Raw genomic sequence first — 21392 nt, forward strand, 5'->3', positions numbered from 1 at the left:
CAGTATGCTCTTTGACATCAGTCTTAGCAATACTTTTTGGATCAGTCTCATCAGGCAAGGGCAACAAAAGCAAAAATAAACAAATGGGACTACACCAAACTAAAAAGCTTTTGCATAGAGAAGGGAACCATAAACAAAAAGAAAAGGCAGCCTACTGAATGGGAGAAGATATTTGCAAATGATATATCTGATATGGGTTTAATATCCAAAATATATAAAGAACTCACATATCTCAATATCAAAAAAATAATCTGATTAAGAAATGAGCAAGGGACCTGAACAGGCATTTTTCCAAGGAAGACATACAGAAGGCCAACAGACACAGGAAAAGATGCTCAATATCACTAATCATCAGGGAGATGCAAATCAAACCACAATGAGATATTACCTGACACCTGTCAGAATGACTATTATCAAGAAGACAAGAAACAGTATGTGTCGGTGAGGATGTGGAGAAAAGGAAACCCTTGTGCACTGTTGGTGGGAACGTAAATTGGTGCAGCCACTATGGAAAACATACAGAGGTTCCTCAAAAAATTAAAAATAGTACTACCATACAATCCTGCAATTCCACTTGTGGATATTTATCAGAAGAAAACGAAAACACTAATTAGAAAAGATGCATGCCCCCTTATGTTCATTGCAGCATTATTTACAATAGCTAAGATATGGAAACAACTCAAATGTCCATCGACAGGTGAAGAGATAATGAAAACATGATACACACACACACACACACTGGAATATTATTCAGCCATAAAAAGAATGAAATCTTGCCATTTGTGACAACACAGATGGACCTTGAGGGCATTATGCCAAGTGAAACAAGCCAGACAGAGAAAGACAAATGCCGTATGATCTCTTCTATGTGGAATCTAAAACACAAAACAAACAAAACAAAACAAAACAGAAGCTGACCCATAGATACAGAGAACAAAATAGTGGTCACCAGAGTGGAGGGGGGGTGGGGTATGGGTGAAATGGATGAAAGGGGTGAAGGGGTACAAACTTCCAGTTATAAAATAAATAAGTCACGGAGATATAATATACAACATAGGGGATATAATCAATAATATTGTAATAACTTTGTATGGTGATAGATGGTTACTGAACTTATTGTGGTGATCATAAGGTACATAAATGTTGAATCACTATGTTGTACACTTGAAACGTATAATACTGCATGTGAAAAAAAAGAGAGGCACATAACAGGGCTGAAGGTGGGGAGGAACATGGCATATTATAAAAAGAGAAGTGTCAGCCTAGTGGAGAAGGTGTGTGTGTTGGTGTCAGAGAAATGAGGATGGGTAGTGGGTTAAGGAAGGGTCCAATTGTTTGACAGAGGGCCTTTAAAAACAAGCTGCAGAACTGAGATTGGATAATATGGTAAGAAATGGTAGACACTGGCCAACATGATCAAGTAGTTCCTTAAGAAGCGAAGTATGAACTTGAGTATATGCAGCGGGTACAGTGCAGGAAGGACAGTATAGATACTCCTACAACATAGAGTAGCTGGTTTCATGGTGGGATCAGAAGTCAAGGATCCTGGGAGGATAGGACTGCCACCAGTTATCCCCCCAACTTTTGAGTCAATCCTCCCACACCCTGCGATGCAGAGAGCAAAGAGGAATATGGTGTGAGTTGAGGCCGGAGAGATGGTCTTTAGAGTCTTCCTTCACCTCTCTGAGTAGATCGACCCCTGTCCATTACTGGGTTTTGTAACACCTTTCCTTTGCAGCATGTGGCACAGTTGCGATTTTATATTTACTTGTCTCGACATTTGATAAATGTCTGTCTTTCCCACTAAACTCTGCAAGGACTGGTTCCAGTCCCAGTCTGTTTTGTTTACCACTGTATCTCCAGTACCAGCACAGTGCCAGGTACTCAATGGTTGCTCGACAAATATTTGCTGAATGAAAGAAGGTAGACATTTATACTCGGGCCTCTCTGAGCCTAGAAAGAGAGAGTGTTCCCCTGTGGTTGGGAATAGGGAGGTTGACGCCTTGATGGGGAAAGATGGGCAGTGCGGTTACGCTCTTGGGATAATCTGCCTATACCAGTGTGCCACGCATGTCCTCTCTTTCCCTTTACCCCCCTGCGGGAGGAGGGGCTCTTGTCACACTCCTCTGGATGGTTCCCACCAAACAGCATAAGAACCTGGGACTCCAGAGCCAGGCCAACAATGTTAAAATTCTAGCTCTGCCACTTATTACCATGTATCCTTGGGCAAATCAATTAACTTCTCTGCCTCAGTTTCCTCACCTGTAAAATGAGGAAAATAATAGTCCCTACTTTGTTGTGAGGAGCAAATGAGCTGTTACACACATGAGCGCTTAGACCACTGCTTGGCACAGAGTAAGTGCCACATATGTACACTGTCTACCAAATACAGGCTTGGCTCTCAATACAGCAGATAGCTTACCCAAAATATGTCTCCCCTGCCTAGAGTCCAAGAACACAGCCTTCCCCTTTGCTTTGGCAAGACAGGAAGAAGACAAGAAGCAGAAATGATCAACGGCGGAGGGAAGCTGGGTGTGAGGCCTGCCTGCCCAGAATGTGGCCGTGGTACAGTCTCTGAAGAGATTTTCTTCTTCTGATAAAGTTTCCCTTAAGGTTCCAGTGGCTGTTTGCACTATGCTTCCAGTCCAGATGAGGTTTGCTGAAATGCCAGCAATGACACACACCCTGCCAACACTCTCCTGACTGTCCTAGCCTCAAAGACATGTCTAAACAACTGAGTCTAGGGTTTAGATTCAATCCATGGCTAAGACTGCTGCCTGACCCAGGAAGAAAGGCACACATTAGTGTTTGGTGACAGTGCAGAGAGCCCGCTTCAATGGGGCCCTTTATATGAAGGTTTGCAAGTTCAGCACTCAAAAAAGTTATTTCTTCTGCAGTATTTTGCCTGCAATTAGGGCAGCCCGCATAGGGGAGAAGTGTGTCTGGGTTGCCTGCTGTATGAGTAATATGCTTACACAAGGTATACCTTTGTTAAAAACATCATTTCAACAGAAAAAAAAATAACTAGGTGCTTCAGAAATAAGGACTTCAAAGGAGATTCAATCACATTATATACAACTGAAATATATAAAGAAATTAAAGACAGAGAAAAAAGCATCAGTTTTATGAAAGTGTAGGATTTAGTCTTTAGAGGGAAAGATGAAAGAGAATGGTTTATTTAGGCTGGAGAAGAAAAGGCAAAGAGAGAACTTAATGAATTGTCAAGTATGTGAAGGGGCAATACATGATCAATAATAACTAGCTTTTACCCTTTGCTTCTGAGGACATAACAAAAATAAAAGAAATTTAAATTATGACAAGAGAACCATTGAGAAGATGGTTAGTCCCAGGATGTGTTGCCATGAGAAGGACTAGAAATATAGCTCTGTATATGGAGATTAAGTAAATAAAAAGGCAAGACTATCAGAGATAGAGAAGGTACAATTCTACTTAACCCCAGGGTAATAAATAGTCATTATTATATTTTATATGATCACTTGTTAAGCAATAACTCTGTATTGGGCTTTCTCTTAGCTTCTATGTCATCTCAGTTAATTTTTACCACCTTTCCATAGGTTGTAGATATCATCTTCACACTTGAGAGAACCGAGGTCCTGAATGGTTCAGTGTCTTGCCCAAGGTCACATCACTAGTGGACAGTAGCTCTGCCAGGTCAAATCTATGTCCTTCTGGCTTCAGAGCCTACCTCCTTTGCATTATATTGCCGATTGGATGCAATAATATGTCTTTTTGCAGTTTCCTTTCTTTTATGAATTGTTCTTCAGTTTAGATTTCACATTATTTTTCCCCAAGCAAAATCACCTTAGCTCAACAAATGGATTGTAGTGATTAGCTGGTTATATTAGTAACTACGTGTACACCTCTGCTAAGAATGAACTCTCCTGGGTGTGGAGAAAAGGGAACCCTCGTGTACTGTGGATGGGAATGTAAATTGGTGCAGCCACTATGGAGAACAGTATGGAGGTTCCTTAAAAATCTAAAATTAGAGCTACCATATGATTTAGCAATCCCACTCCTTGGTATATATCTGGAAAAGACAAAAACTCTAATTCGAAAAGATACGTGCACTCCAACAGCCAAGACATGGAAGCAACCCAAGTGCCCATCAACAGAGGATTAGTTTAAGAATATGTGGCATATATATATATACACACTCACATATATACAATTCCATTATGTATATATAATGGAATATTACCCAGCCATAAAAAAGAATGAAATATTGCCATTTGCAGCAACATGGATGGACCTAGAGATTATCATAATAAGTGAAGTAAGTCAGACAGAGAAAGACAAATATTATATGGTATCACTTACCTGCAGAATCTAAAAAAATAATACAAATGAATCTATACACAAAACAGAAACAGACTCACAGACATAGAAAACAAACTTACAGTTACCAGAGGGGAAAGGGGGTGGGGAGGAATAAATTAGGAGTTTGGGATTTGCAGATATAAACTACTAACATAAAATAGATAAGCAACAAGGATTTACTATACAGTACAGGAAACTATATTCAATATCTTTAATAATAACCTATAAGGGAAAATCATCTGAAAAGTATATATATATATATATATATATATATATATAATATATAACTGAATCACTTTGCTGTACACCCGAAACTAACACAATATTGTAAATCAACTATACTTCAATTTAAAAAATGGACTCTCTTCCTTTTGGAGCAGACTCAAATTAAGTTGGGGCAAAGATGAGAAAGGAGGCGAGGAACAAAATACTCAGCTTTACTGGCAGAAATGTCACAGCTGTACTGAGAGACAGTACACACACTCTGAGAAACAGGTATGGAAAGATCCAGGGCCTTAGTGAAGCATAAATCAAATCAGGCTGCAACTAATTCCATAGTGACTTGTGAGGGCTGGTACAAACAGCACAGTAAAAAGGATGAGCATGTACGAGTACTACGAATAAGGTAATTTCTTTCTAAAAGAAATATTAATTAGAGTGTGCTAAAGTGAGGTAGGGAAGAAAAAACAATGTGGAGGATCGGGAATGACAACAGGTAATTTCCTACTGACCATGAACCAATGTATAGCCAGTACCATCTACCATAGTCAATCAGTAATTCAGAGGAAGAAAAAACACAAATAATATCCTATTTGAGTAGCATCTAATTCAAACCATGACTAACTTTCTGGCAATATTTCCAAGCTAGTGTGCATTCATTCAAATAACACCTACTCTGTGCCCGGTGCAGTGGGGGGAAAAAGATGAGCCCAAAATAGTTTCTGCCTTACGGAGCTTACACATTAGTAGCGATGATAAGACATGGGCACACATAATAAAAGACAAAATGTGCCGGGGTGATAAACTCTACTGGAGAAGCACAGGTGAGGCCCTGAAGAGTCCGAGAGATGAGGGAGTTGACTCCTAAATGATAGGATTTTTTAAAAAAAAAGCTTCCTGGAGGAGGTGGCATTCGAACTGGCCTCTGAAGGAGAAGCAGGATTTAGGGGTGGAGAAACTGGAATGAAGGTGGGAATGCAGAGAAGAGACAAAGGCCTTCCTGCTAGTATTTATTCAAATGTAACCCGAGGTCTACCTGTGTTAGAATCCGAGGAGGCTGCATTTGAGCTAGGTCTTCAAGAACTGGCAGGATTTCCACAGGCAGAGATGGAGGAAAAAGATTTTCCAGAGAAAGGCAACATTCCCTCCTCTCAGGGTTACTACTGTACATGTTAGATATAACCTAGGAAGCCATTTTGTCTCCTTTTCCTCCCAGCCTTATCATGAAATGGCTGCTGTTCATTCACCCCAAACTGGCTTGCCATATGGTTGGAATTAGCTGCTCTGACCAATCAGAGATTGACATTGGTTACTCTTCTATTGGCTTACTCAGGTTTCAGACTTTTAACAGGCTCAATTTAAGTGTACTAAATTCAGATGTAAAGCCATCATTTCAGGCCACTCCCAGTCATCTATGTGGTCTTAGGAATCGTTTCTCAAAGTGAAAACCTATTGACCACCTGCATCAGAATGGACAATGGGCCCTGTTTAAATGCACATCCCAGGGCCCCTTCCCAAGGCCACCAAAACAACCTCTGCAGTTGTGCTCCAGGGATCTGAATTTCAACAAGTTCTCCAGGTGATTCTGAAGCACACTAAAGTTTGAGAGATATTGAGGGTCAGAGGAGAGAGTAAAGGCACAAAGGTAAGAGAACACAAGAACAATGTGGGTAGAACCTGAGGTGCAAGAATGGAAGAATGTGGGCCTATAAAGGTAACTTGAGGCTAGAGCATGAAAGGCCTTCACTGTCAGAGTCGGGGGTCGACAAGTATGCTGCTGGCAACAGGGAACCATTCATTTTAGTGGCAGAGTGGAGTGGTTAAGAGCTTGGAGTCCGGAGCCAGACTTCCAGGGTTCAAATCTTAGCTCTTTGCCTCACCAGCTATATGACCTTGAACAAGGATCTTAACCTCTTTCTGCTTCAGTTTCATCATCTATAAAAAATGCGGATAACAATCATACTCCCCACACAGGGTTGTCACAGGATTAAATGAGTTCATATCTGTAAAGTGCACAGAATTGTGACTGGCATAGAGTAAGCACAATATGTGTCAGCATAAAGCCTTCTGAGTAGGGGTGTAGCATGTTTAAGGCTATCTCTTTGAAAGATTAAGCTGGCAGCAATGTATAGGAGTCAATTACCTATTTGCTACCAGCAAATCCTATCATCTTTTCCCTCTAACTCAGTGGCTGTCAACCTTGGCTGCACATTGGAATCACCTCCCTCACCACCACCCCCATGCCCAGTCTGGACATAAATTTACCAAAATAATTCCAATATTCACCCATAGCCGAGAGCCAATGCTCTAAATATACAGTCGTCTCTCAGTATCTGCAAGGAGTTGATTCCAGGACCTTCATGGATACCAAAATTTGAGGATGTTCAGTCTCTTATATAAAGTTGCATAGTATTTTCATATAGCTTACATGCATCCTCCCACATACTTAAATCATCTCTAGATTACTTATAATACCTAATAGAATGTTAATGCTACATGCATAGGTGGGAATACAATATAAACACCATGTAAATAGTTGCCAGCACATGGCAAATTCAAGTTCTGCTTTTTGGAACTCTCTGGATTTATTTTTTTCTCTGATATGTTGGAACCATGGTTGGTTGAATCTGCGGACGCGGCACCTGCAGATATGGAGGGCCTACTGTATTTCAAATTTCTCCAATTTTCTTTATTAGTTCTCACTATATGCGAGACAGTGTCCTAGGTCCTTTTCCTGCATTATCTCATTTAAACCTCCCAACCACTTGGAGGTAGGTGCTAACATTATTGTCACTGTAAAGATTGTTAGAAAGGTGAGTACATCCTGGCTCATGATCACCCAGCTAGAAAGTAGCAGGGCTGGGATTAGAATCAAGGCAGCCTGGTTCCAGAGGCCCCCAGTCTGAACCACTACTCTACACTGTGTCCCCAGACCAGAATCCCACTCTCTCATACCAGAGAGACTGCTAAACCCATCCTCCTGGTCTCTCCACTTGTCTTATTTCCTCCCTCCAATCTAGTCTGGACACAAAAACAAGTGAGATCTTTTAACACATCAACTAGATCATGTCATGCCCTGTGCACAACCTTCCAGTGGGTTCCCAATGCACTTAAAAATGGAAATCCAAACTCCTTCCCATGGCCTTGAAGGTCCTGCATGGTCTGACTCCTTCCTGTTCACCCCTCCAGTCTCATCACATGCCAGTTATGACCACAATCACTATACTCCTACCACACTGGTCCCTAGGCTCCTTGAATGCTATAAGCTCTTCCCTACCTGGTCCTTTGAACTTTCTTTTCTTTCTGCCTGGAATGCTCTCCTCCCAGGACCTTTGCATGGATGACTCCTTTTCATCTTTCAAGTCTGAGCTTAAATGTCATCTCAGAGAGGCCTTTCCCACAATTCAACCTAAACGCCTTCACCTCTTATTTTCTATCTTGGTGCTTTGTTTATTTCCTTCACAGTACTCACACTGTTTATATTTAGGTATTTGTTTGCTTGTTTGTTTATTATTTGTCTTCTCAGGTAAAATGTGAGTTCCATAAGAGCAAAGAACATATCCTGGCTGCTATGTATGCCACATACGGTTGTACAGGTTGTGTCCTGCACAAGGGTGCCTCAGCTAAGGAGGTACATTCACAAGGATTTTCTGGCAAATGGCAGTCAAGTATCTTAAGTAAGGGCATCCTTTTTTGTAATTCACATAAAGATGCCATATAGTCTAGCAGTGCCCTGTATGTCTACTATATTTACCATTATGTATCCAGCTTCTAGCACAGGGCCAAGCGTATAGTAGACATTCAATAAGCACATTGGATGGAAGGAAAGAAGACAAAATTAGGAGGAAAAGCGGGAAAAGGGGGGGATATAGAGGACCGCTGATAGATTTGGTAATTTGAGAAGAGGCAATAAAAGAGAAATTAAAGGTGATTATGTTTGATTTTGGAAACCTAAAGAAAAAAAAATTGGTACTGTCATCAAAGAAATGAAACCCAAAGAAGAAAAAACTGGCTTGAGAAGATGGTGATTCCATTTTGGATATAATTTGAGAAGACGATGCCTTCCATTTTGCTTTTATTAAGTTTGTCACCACTTTACCGTGGGATTTAAAAAATACACCTACATCTGCCCTGCCTAATCTTCAAAATGGTCACATCAGTGCTTTGGGAGGCCCATTCTTCCTTCTAAGGCTGTGTATGGAAATGCCATGTGTTTTACAATACAATAATGTAGGGGCCAAACTAGAAGGGATTAAGGAAGGAGAGACAAAGACACTCACTTTCACATTAGATGACTCTCACCCCTCTCCCCTGGCTGCACTCCAGCCCAGTGCAGTTTCTTTCAGGGAGTGACCCTTAAAAGCAGTGCTTTTATTTTTTCCTTTTGTGATTAAAAGCACCCTTAGAATCTAAGGCTACCATAGAAAATTCCCTTTCCCTAGGACACTGGACAGGTATTTTCCTCTTCCAAATCTCGCTACTCAGGATGGCGGCACCTGGGGTCTTGGGAAACAGGATACCTACCTCTGCACACCCGGCAGCAGGAATCAGGAACAGAGACTGGGAATGCACAGGTTAACTTGGGGCAAGTCTTGAGACCACAGTACACATTGCCCTCCTGCCAAAGAGAAACAGAATTAAGGTCAGAAGGAGATGGAGTACATGTAAAGGCTTTAGCCCAGTACCTGGGATGAGTAGGGGCTCAAACGTCCTTCTCCCATGCTCTTCCATAGTCAGTTATATGCACTTCCTAACTTTTATGATGCGTTATATTTTTTCTATTTACTATTTCTCCATGCCAGAGACTAAGTCACAGAAGAGATGGAGATTCTCATCAAGCATGCTGGTCTAAGATGAAACAAAGTAGTCAGTGTGAGGGCTGCCGTGAGACTCCAAACCACCAAATACAGTCTTGCCTCTCTCTCCTCTGTCCATTCTGGTCCATATCGTGCTTCAGCTGGATGTTGGGGCTTTGGCGGAATGCAGATTTGCACAATAGCTGCCTTCTGTAACACTCACTAGAGTCTCCCTTCCAAAACAAGTAGACAAGCTCTTTGGGGTGATACAAAACTATAAAAGATCATCTGAATGGACAGCTCAGTCCAGCACAAGGCAAGGGAGAGGATCAAATGCACTTGCTGGTTACGTTTGTCCTTGCATAATGTTCATTCTCTAAAATTCTATGTTCCAAACATCATTCCTTGAACCTTGATCTTAGTTCTTAGAAGCATACGGTTCTGGAGCTAGGAGGGTTCCTGAAAGGTCATTAGGGAAGCATGGCTACGACCAAATTCTCTCGAACTACTGAGATGCTATATTTTTACTAAAAATCCCTAAGCAAAGAGATTCTTTAGCTTCCCTTGTCAATCCAGTGTTTCATACCCTTTATAGGCAGAAAGGTTGTTTCTACATCTAACTTCATCCCCTCATACTTCAGCTTAAACACCCATTTTACTCCATTTTTCTGGTTCTATTTATTACATTCTCTGGGCTGCACAAGTAGATGATGATGTAATCAGTATACCTTATTCATGAAGTATACAATTCTTTTGACAAATAATGTCACAGGAATCATCATGATCAAGCATTTGTCGAGAGACTTTTCTCATTGCAGGGCACCAGGAACTGACTGGTTAGTGGAATATTTCAGAGATGGGAACCAAGAGACACCCCCATTTTCTTGTGAATTGGACTGAGTGGTCCCAGATGGTGCCAGTGGCTTTTCCACCCATGGCATTTCCAAGGCTTATCAAATAACTGAGTTCTTCAGATGAAGGCTCTGGTGGTGTAATTATTGTGAAAAGAAGTACAGATCAAGATTATCAGCTCATTTTTGTCCTTTTAAGTAGTCCTAAAGTTTTAAGACCGGGATATGACTGGGTCTGACCTCTTCAACAGAGTGGATCAGGGTTGATTAAGGTCAGGAAGGCTCATGATTTACATACAATTCATCTTCCAATCAAGCACCCTACAGTGTAGGCCTAAACTAAAAGTACAAGTATGGAAGCGCTCTTATTTGGGTAGGGGATAGCAGGGACATTAAGATACAGGGTCTTACCGAACAGCTGCACTGTGTGCATTGGTTGGGTTGCCGGTTCTGAAAGAGCCCTTCAGCCATGAACAGCTCACCGTGTTGGTAAGTGGTCCCGTTGTACTCACACGACTTGCTGGTCACCTTATTGTTCACTGGGGGTAAGGAGTCTTCTGGGACAGGGTGGAGAAAAACCACACCAAGTATTGGCATCATTGCAAAGAATTTCACAAATCCCAACAGCAGATGGGGCTGTACCACACAGAGGGAGTTAAAAATAGTCCCTAATTCAGTGGCTGATGACTTAGATAATATTAAAGCAGCCAGACAGGAATAACAAATGACATGTGACTATCCATCCATTCCTTCAATTTTGGGGCATTTATTGAGCACCTACTACGTACCAGGCACTGTGACAGGCACGAGAGAGAGATCAGTGAAGAAGGACAAGGCCCCTGCCTTGATGGAGCTAACAGTGTTAGATGAATAAGGTATTAACTTGCCTGGAAGGAGGGAGTCTTTTCTGATGAGGAACCACCTATTATAACTACCCTGGTAACTTTACCCCCTCCCATGTTTTATAACACTTGGTATATGCTTGTATGCTTGTTCTAGCCTCTGGAGTCTTTGATTGTTTTTAGTCTCTTCACCAACATTGCCCCCTCCTTGCCACTCTTTTCCATCTATTGAAGTCCTGTCTGATTCTGAAGGCTCAGCAAAAGTCCACTTTCCTCCATGAAGCAGTCCCTAACAGCTCCAGCCCACGATCTGCACCTCTCAAAGCATCTGATGTCTGAAACACACCATTTGGCACTTGAATATTACTGTAACTCATATTTGTGAATTATAGTCTCTTAGCCAACAATTTACAAAGAGCTTTCACACACGTTATTACAATGGAGCCTCATAAGAACACTGTGAAGCAAGTAAGGCAGATTCTTATCTTCATTTTTCATTTGAGGGTGACAAGTCTCTGATGTTGAATGACTTATCTGAAGTCACAAAGGTAGTGAGTGATGAAAAAGGGAATTGATATCTGGTCCTCTGTCTCTAAATTCCATTTTTTTCCTACCAACCCATATATACACTTGTATATATTGCTTTTTGAAGACTTGGGACTCCACCTTACACGTGTCTTTCTCCATGGAGTCTGGCACAGGTTTGCCATATAGCAAAAAGGTCAATGCACTTGGTGAGCTGACTCTAAGTGAATGGTTTTGAGAAGTCTTTTCATTGGGCTTCCTTAAAGTACATGCTGTGCACACACATACACACACATACACACACACTAAATATCAATGAACAAGTGCCCAGGTTAAACTAACCATCAGTGTACAAATTAACAATAGATACAAGCAGAGCTTCGAAAGTACATGCTGTGGGATAGTGGAAGAACAGAAATTAGCGGAGTTGTGTGTTTCATTAGAGTGAGGCTTAAAAAGTTAGACCATCCTGGTAACTCTTCTACATTGTTGGTGGGAATGTAAATTGGTGCAGCCACTAGGGAAAAGAGTATGGAGGTTCCTTAAAAAATTAAAAATAGAGTTACCATATGATCCTGCAATCCCACTCCTGGGCAGATATCCGGAGAAAACTCTAATTTGAAAAGACACACGCACCCCAATGTTCATAGCAGCACTATTTACAATAGCCAAGACATGGAAACAACCCAAGTGCCCATCAACAGACAATTGGTTCAAGAAGATGTAGTATAGGGACTTCCCTGGTGGCACAGTGGTTAAGAATCCGCCTGATGGGTTCGAGCCCTAGCCTGGGAAGATCCCACATGCCGCAGAGCTACTAAGCCCATGCGCCACAACTACTGAGCCTGGACTCTAGAGCCCACGAGCCACAACTACTGAGCCCACGTGCCACAACTACTGAAGCCCATGCACCTAGTGCCCGTGCTCCACAACAAGAGAAGCCACTGCAATGAGAAGTCCGCTCACCACAATGAAGAGTAGCCCCCGCTCGCCACACTTAGAGAAAGCCGGTGTGCAGCAATGAAGACCCAACGCAGCCAAAAATTAATTAATTAATAATTAATTAATTAAAAAATATGTGGTATATATTTACAATGGAATATTACTCAGCCATAAAAAGAATGAAATATTGCCATTTGCAGCAAGATGGATGGACCTAGAGATTATCATACTAAGTGAAATAAGTCAGGCAGAGAAAGACAAATATTATATGGTATTACTTATATGTGGAATCTAAAAAAAAATTACTGTACAAATGAATCTATATACAAAACAGGAACAGACTAACAGACATAGAAAACAAATTTATGGTTATCAAAGGGGAAAGGTGGGGGGCAGGGATAAATTAGGAATATGGGATTAACAGATACAAACTATTATACATAAAGTAGATAAGCAACAAGGATTTATGGTATAACACAAGGAACTATGTTCAATATCTTGTAATAACCTATAATGGAAAATAACCTGAAAATAAACATATATATATATATATATACACACACACACACATATAACTGAATCAATTTGCTGTATATCTGAAAATGACACAATATTGTAAATCAACTACACGTCAATAAAAATTTTTTTTAAAAAGAGACCATTCTTTCTTTCCCATCACTCAAAACTAATGAGTCCATATATGGTGGGTAAATTATACCTCAATACAACTGTTTGAAATAAAACAATGAAATTGTTCTCAGGATCTCATTGGAGTGCATTATTGTACTCAACAAGAGATGGAGAGAAAGTAAAAAAGAAGAAGACAAAACAGAATCAAAGAAAAGGAAACCAATTATGGTTATGCTTAATGCTAATTTTACACAAGAAATTTATCTTAACTTCTTCCTATTTATTATTATTGCATTCTTCTAAGATCCCTAATGGGGTGAGGGGAGAATTATGAAAATGAGGCTACTGATACCTCAAAAGGTTTGGTCCATGTCACACAGCTATTAATAGAAGAGCCAACTAAGAAATATAGTTTTCCTGCCTTGAAGTTTCCTGTTCTTTTCACACAGTGGGTGTCAAAACTGGAGGGCAGAAAGGAAATGAAATCGGTCCCTGGAAGAGATATCTGCATTCTCATGTTTATTGTATCCTATGTTTATTGCAGCATTATTCACAGTAGCCAAGACATGGAGACAACTTAAGTGTCCATCCCATACCCCATATTCGTGGACGAATGGATTAAAAAATTGTGAGATAGATGTATATATATATACACACATATATATACATATATATATATGTATATATATATATATATAATTCAGCCCTTAAAAGGAGATCCTGCCATTTGCAACAACATGGTTGAACCTGAAGGACATTATGCTAAGTGAAGTAAGCCAGTTACAGAAAGAAAAAAAAAACTGCATAATCTCACTTAAATGTGAAATCTAAAAAATTTGAATATACAGAAGCAGAGATTAGAATGGTGGTTACCAGGGGCAGGGAGGTGTGAGAAATGGGGAGATATTGGTTAAAGGGTACAAGGTTGCAGTTACGTAGGATGAGTAAGTCTAGAGATCTAAAGTATAGCATGATGGCTATAGTTAATAATACTGCATTGTATACTGGAAATTTGCTAAGACAGTAGATTTCAGGTGCTCTCATCACAAAAATAGATGGTAACCAGGCGAGAAGGAGATGATGTTAATTAGCTTAACTGTAGTAATCATTTCAATCTGTGTATGTATATCAAATCAGCATGTTGTATACCTTAAATATATACAATTTTTACTAAAGAAAAGAAAGTTTTTAAAAACTGAGGGGGGCAGGATCACTGAGTCATAATTCCAGCTTGGGTACCCACCTCCCATAACCTTGAACAAGTCACTTTACCTCTTTGGGCTTTGACTTTTCTATCTAAGAATAGGATATGGAACTCAAATCTCCCCTTGCATCTTTGGAGGGCTAACACAGCATGCAAGGAACTCCAGAGGCAAGAAAAGCCACCTCGGACTCTACACACTCCCTTCCCAGATTTTCCAAGGTGGCTGGGCTTCTAACCAACAATCCTTGGAACACATTCTGTGTTCCTGGCCGAAAACTGGCAGAAATTCAGTCTGAAGCAAGGCTGGCTTCAGGAGCCCTCAGGAGAATGCTACAACAGAAGTGACCAGGTTGCATGGCTTCTAGCCTCTGCCATTTCCCGTTTCGCATCAAATCCCACACAGCACTCTGAGGAGGAGTGGAGGAAGGACGCTGTCGGGTAAGCAGACCAGCACTCAGCCATCTGACTACAATTGTGTTGCCAAGAGGAACTGTTCCTTCTCCCCCATGAGGGATGATCTTATATGTAAGCAGAACTATAATTTCTGGGGTGCTCAGAAAACACTCCCTTATCCTAAATGTCTCTTACCACCTTTTCTCTCATGGATGCCTAAAATGCCGTTAGAAGTTCATTCTTTTGGATTAGGGATTGCCTTTTGGCAATCAGATTTTATAATCCCCAAACTTCTCTGAGAGGATACACATGATCAGTAACATCTCAGTGTGAATAACCTTGTGACAGGCTTTTTCTCGCCCTTCAGAGCAACTGGCAAGCTTTACCAAAAAGTCTGTGGTCCTTTCCCACTTCCTTTGATACACCATTCTCTCCCTCCTAGTACTACCCCTCCTCCCACCCTCTGGAATCCAACATCCTCATGCTGGTGGCTCTCTTCTCCACTCTCCCTACCCTCAAATTTCTAATTCCTTAGTGGGCCAGTTCTTGGCTAGTCAGAAAGGCCACTTGTAAGTCAGCTTCCAGTGTTTATGAGATAAATGCAAACCTGTCCAGAGCTCCCAAGTAGGGTTGCTAATCTCCTTGACTCCGAGCCCTCCCTTCTTTTGCCATTGCTATTGGTACTCAGGTTCCTATTTTATTCTTGATGGCTGAGCCTGATGCCAGTGTTTCCAGTCTGGTTCTCTCCCATTCTAGTGGTGTAGTCCCAGCACAGCCACAGTCCATTCTGGAGGTGGTGGTGGAGAGGGTAATATGGAAATGAAGGTAAAGGGCTTGGAAGAAGAGGTTATGTTCCCTTTAATTCCCTTGAGACAGACAGACAGAGAGACACACACACACACACATACACACACACACACACACACACATGAATACTATTCAGCCATAAAAAAAAGAATGAAATCTTGCCATTTGCGACTACATGGATGGACCTTGAGGGCATTATGCTAAGTGAAATAAGTCAGACAGAGACAGACAAATACTATATGATCTCATTTATACACGGAATCTTAAAAAAAAAACAAGCTTGTAGATATAGAGAACAAATTGGTTGTTGCCAGATGCAGGGGGGTTGGGAGGGTGTTGGGAATGGAATGTACATCATGGTGAGTATACTTAATAATATTGTACTGCATATTTTAAAGTTGCTAAGAGAATAAATCTTAAAAGTCCTCATCACAAGAAAAAAATTGTGACTATATATGGGGACAGATGTTAACTAGACTTATTGAGTTGATCATTTTGCAATATAAACAGATATTGAACCATTATGTTGTACACCTGAAACGAATATATCAATTATACCTCAATTAAAAAAAAACTACACCAAGATAACCATTTTTCTTATCAGATTTGCAAAAGTCCAAAAGTTTGATTAATAAACTCTCTCAGCAAGGCTGTGGAGAACTGATACAAACACTACGGAGGCAATTTAGCAATATCATTCAATTTTAAAATATATGTATTTTCTGAATGTACATGTATATAACAAAAATTAAAAGGAGGTCCAAGGAAGAGTGTGAGGGATACACTTGTCTTTTAAATAAATGTTTCCAAAGCTTATCATTTCATCTAAAGTGGAAGTAAAATAGTTACTCTTTTGACATGGATTCTGTCATAAACATGGCTTTAATATTCTCTCTGCTCGTTATATGTAGATATATTTTATTTCTCCAAACCATTTATAAACTATTTGAGGTTGTAGTTTATGGGCTCTGTTCCTTTGTTCATACCATAGTACCCAGCACAAAGCTAGGTGGAAAGAAGATATTTAACATGAACCTTAAGAAGAACTAAGGTTTTGAAAACTACTCTACTTTTCATGCTTATACCTGAATTCTATGGGAGAAAATAAAGTTGTTGATGTGGCAAATAAAAAATATATATATGTGTATTTTTGACCCAGCAATCCTACTTTTAAGAATTCACGCTACAGATATACTTGCGTGTGTGTGAAAAATCTAAAAGTTATTCACTGCACCATTGTTCGTGATGGCAAAAGATTGGAAACAACTTCTGTGTCCATCAATAGACATCTGGTTAAATATGTGGTGGCTCATTAATACAATGAAATAGTGTGTAGTCGTATAAAAGAATGTGTAAGCTCTCTAGGCACTAATACAGAAAAATAGATTATTAAATGAAAAAAAATCACAAAGTGCAAAATGATTTGGATAATATACTGCCTTTTATGTAAAGAGAATATAATTTTTTAAGAGTATGTATTCATATTTGCTTATATTTTCATAAAGAAAATCTGGAAGGATACATAGGAAAATACTAAAAGTTATAAGGGGGGACCACGTTTTGAGGAGAAAGGTAAGAATTGAATGGATGTGGGACAGGGGTGAATTAGACATCTTACTGCATACTTTTACATACATCTTTATGAACATAAACATATATAATCATATACACATACACGCATATGCATTCATATTCTTGAATGATACAAATGTATTTCCCACTGAAAAATTAAATTTGAAGAGTGTATGTTTTAAAAAAACTCTAACTCAAGGCGAGGGGCTAAATTTGATGACCATTTTGGGTCCTTTCCAACCATGGAAAATCAATCCTACAGAGCTGGTCATAGTAGCCAGCTCTATTCCTACTAGTGGGACAGACCCTAGCTAGGACTCTTGTGTTCCCAGTGTGACTACAATGAGATGGTTCTCTCCTACAGACACTATTTAGCCCCTTTGGGGAGAGTGGGGGGCTATTACACTGCTCTCTGAAACAAACTGTTTTAAATAAAGTCTGTAAATTTGAGCTGACATCTGGGCCTTGGCCCAGCTAGGAAGAAAGCAGGCAAAGAAGGGTGCTAATGGGAAACCTCCTGTGCTCCTCCAAGGAGGGAAGAACAGCTGGGCACTGCATCCTGGTCAAGATAGGTCAGAGCATACAGCAAGGGTGTGACACATCTTGCAGAATCAATGCATCCCAAACAGTGTGTATCTATAGTTTCCCTCCAAGAACCTTGCTCACCCTCTGAGGTCATGTGGGTCCAGGTGAGTTCTTCTTTGGGATGCTCACTGAAATCAAAGGTATTGCTTCAAATGGGTCCATGAGCTAAAGCAATGATGCCTACCATTTCGATTTCTCCCTGTCAGCGCTCCAAGCACTATCACTTCTTTTTGCCCTGGGTTGCTCAGAATGATGACTTATCTAGACCTGCTGTCCTTAGGCAGAGACCTATGATTTTCATATCTTCCCCAAACTCTCCTCCTCCATAAAACCTTAACTCTTCTGTGTCCCATCACATTGAGGCCTTGCTAGGGGGGCTTAGCACTCATCTTATTGACTAATTCATATCACAGTGAGAATGGAAGACAATGTTTGAAAATAGGTTATATTTCTAGATAGTTAAATTGTAACTTAGGCCTTTGATGCTTTATCTATAATGAGATTGTAGAGCACAGGGCAAGGAGTGTGAAACATTCCAGAACTTAAGGCTCAATGCAGGGGCGTTGACTAAAAATACAGCCTCTGAGAGCTGTCCTAGTGGGAGGAAAGGCCTTATTTCAGGGTGTCCAAATTGTGTTCAAATTCCACCTCCACTATTAATTAGATCCCACTTATTAGCTGAGCAAGTCATTCAACATTCTTGAGCCTCGGTTCACACATCGATAAAATGGGGCTGATAATAGTACCTACCTCACAGGTTGTTGTGAGGATCAAATGAGGTGAGACCCATAAAGTGCTCAGCCTAGTACCAGACGCATATTAGTGCTCAGTGAATGCTGTCATTGTTACATTACTATTAGCTGTAAATGATAGGGTTTCTGGAAGGCAGAAAGCAGGCTGGGGCTGCCTAGTCCCTACAGTACCTGTTATAGGCTGAATGTTTGTGTCCCCTTCACCAAATTCATATGTTGAAACCCTAATCCCCAATGTGATTGTACTTTGAGGTGGGGGTCTTTGGGAGTTGGGGCTGTCATGAATGGGATTAATGCCCTTATAAGAAGAGACAACGGGGAGATGATCTCTGCTCTCAGCCATATGAGGACACAGGATGAAGATGACTATCCACAAGCCAGGAAGTGGTCTCTCACCAGACACCAGATCTGCTGGCACCTTGATCTTTGACTTTCCAGCCCCTAGGACTGTGAGAAATAAATGTTTGTTGTTTAAGCCATTAGTCTATGATATTTTTGTTATAGCAGCCCAAACTGACTAAGACAACTGTCTTTCACTATCCTGTAGAACTTCTCAAATATTGCCAGATTCTGAGTGGTGACTAGAGAGTCACTCACTTCTGAGCCCATCACGTTCACTAAGAATCCTTATATGGCTCAACTTCCAGCTGACTCCATTTGCCCTATCCCCCTGTCTCAGGGGGGAGCCCACCAGGAGTGATTTCTCTAGCCAAGCAGCTGAGTTCTGGCCAGAGCCATCTATCAAACCTATAGCCTCTGCTTTGGATTTCCTGAGGGTCCCAGAGAGGTGAATTTATGAGTCAGAAGGGTCACGAGTGCATTTGTGATTGAGTGGTCTTGAGGGGCAAAGAAACCAACTTTCCCACTGCATTTTGGCCATCATTTCCAGCCTCCTCTCCTGCTGCATGCTTTCTAGAGCTGCTAAACAAAAGTCACTGTTGATTGGTTTGAGTTTCATCTCTGTTTGGGTTCAGTATCTGAGCTGTTCTTTGGAAAGCAGTTCATAGTTTTCAGTTTAGAATGCCTCTCCCTTTCTCCCCTTCATCCATTTTCCTTCTGTCCACCCTTCACGGCCCAGCTGCAGTCTCACCTCTTCAGGGAAGGCTTGTCTAACTACTTCTGCACTCAAAGGTCACTTTGGGGGAAGGGAAAATGACTGGTAGAGCAGACTGCTCGTGCCATGCTAGAGCTTCCAAAGGTGACAAGTTCACTCTGTCCCTAACTCTCTTCTTCTCTGCTCTGCCAGAGTGCCTGACGTGGCCCCAACTTCAAGCATTAGGGCCCTGCCTTTCCAAGAGGCTTAATAAGTTCATAGTAATGAATACTGAAGGTTGGAGCAGTTCCCCAATAAAGAGCAAAATCTTGGGGGCAGGGAGGAGAACAAAAATCACAGTGAGACACCACTTTGCACCCACTAGGACAGTTACAATAAAAAAGAAAATAATAATAAGTGTTGGCAAGGATGTGGAGAAAATGGAACCTTTGTACACTGCTGGTAGGAATGTAAAAATGTCAAATGGTACAGCTGCTGTGCAAAAAAGCTTGGCAGTTCCTCTGAAGTTAAACCTAGAGTTACCATATGAAGCAGTAATCCCACTTCTAGTATATACTTAAGAGATCTGAAAGCAGAGACTCAAACAGATCCTTGTACACGAATCTTCAGAGCAGCATTATTCACAATAGTCAAAAGGCAGAAAGCGCCCAGTGTCCATTAGTGGAAGAATTGATAAACAAAATGTGGTGTAACAAACAATGCAATATAATTCAGTTAGAATGGATGAAACTTGAAAACATTATGCTTAGTGAAATAAGCCAGGTCACAAAAGGTCACATACTGTATGATTCCATATTTATGAAATATAGGCAATAGGCAAATCCCATAGAGACAGAAAGTAACTCAGCACATGCCAGGAGCTGAGAGGAGGGGAAAATGGGGAGTTGACTCCTAGCAGGTATGGGATTTCTTTTTGGGATAATGAAAATATTCTGGAATTAGATAGTGGTGGTAATGGCAATATCTTGCAAATGCACTAAAACCAATTTAACCGTACTATTTAAAAGGATAAATAGGATGCGAATTATATCTCAAATAAAGCTGTTGCTGAAAATCCTGAACGACTAAACATCCTACCATGCAGGCACAAAGGCTGAGTATCAGTGTGGGGCATGCCTGGACAAACTGAAGGTGCTGCGTACCCTGGTGACAGGGAGGCAGGTGACGAATAGAAAGGTAAATGACAAAGAACCACAGAGGGGTGGAGGGGGTCGATCCCAATTCATCATCTTGTCCATGGGGTACCCACCCTGGGAGATGGGGTAGGTCTGCCAGACAGCTGAGCTAAAGGAGGGGCGATGAGGGGAGGACCTTCCCGTTTTGAATCTTCAAGGAGACTCTTCAGCATGACTAGTGGCCTCCCTACTCCGACCCCTGGCCCAACCCCTGGTGGGGTCCCGGGCCAGGAACTTCCTGCAGCAGATTCAGCAGATCACTCTGCAGCTCAACAGACAGACACAACACTCTTCCCCAACCAAGAAGGTGCCGAGTGAGAGGAAACAGTCATCTGCCGGTCCAGCTGGACAGAAGAGAGGGGAAGAGGGCACTGAAAGCTCACACCCCCGGTGTGATCCCAGCTCGTCCCCTCCTCATCTGGAACCCCTCTGCAGGCTGTTTTTCATCCCACTTCCTTTCACGTTTCAGCTGCTGTCAGTCAGTTAGCTGACCCTGCCTGAAAATGCCACCTTGTCAGGCAGATGAGGAGAAGGATGGCTTGAGGAGAGGTTTTGTGCAAGAGGTGAGCATCCCTCCGTGAGGCAAGGGGTGACAGCAGGCCGGGCACTCGATCTGGGGGAGAAAGGGAGCACGTGTATTCTTGGCTGGGTTGGGCCACTGACTTGCTGTGTGATGGGACCGCTGTCCCTTTGCATCTCTGGGCCTC

General features: G+C 41.3%; 1 protein-coding gene across 8 annotated transcripts in view; it reads right to left on the reverse strand.

Annotated features, from left to right (window-relative positions):
- The window catches only part of CHRDL1 (chordin like 1), a gene marked incomplete at both ends in the record, with an annotated part of 119815 nt that overhangs the window by 36876 nt on the left and 61547 nt on the right, over positions 1 to 21392 (reverse strand). For 4 of the 8 annotated variants that reach the window (XM_079726980.1, XM_079726985.1, XM_079726983.1 and 1 more), the window contains 2 exons: positions 9082 to 9175; positions 10616 to 10761. The exons of 1 other annotated variant lie outside the window; for it this stretch is intronic. In XM_079726980.1, coding sequence (XP_079583106.1) covers positions 9082 to 9175; positions 10616 to 10761 — 240 coding nt within the window. The remainder of the gene's footprint in view (positions 1 to 9081; positions 9176 to 10615; positions 10762 to 21392) is intronic. 3 more of the 8 variants (XM_079726984.1, XM_079726982.1, XM_079726981.1) reach the window with 1 other exon arrangement.

The sequence above is a fragment of the Hyperoodon ampullatus genome (genome assembly GCF_949752795.1).
Source record: "Hyperoodon ampullatus genome assembly, chromosome: X".
Taxonomy (NCBI): domain Eukaryota; kingdom Metazoa; phylum Chordata; class Mammalia; order Artiodactyla; family Ziphiidae; genus Hyperoodon; species Hyperoodon ampullatus.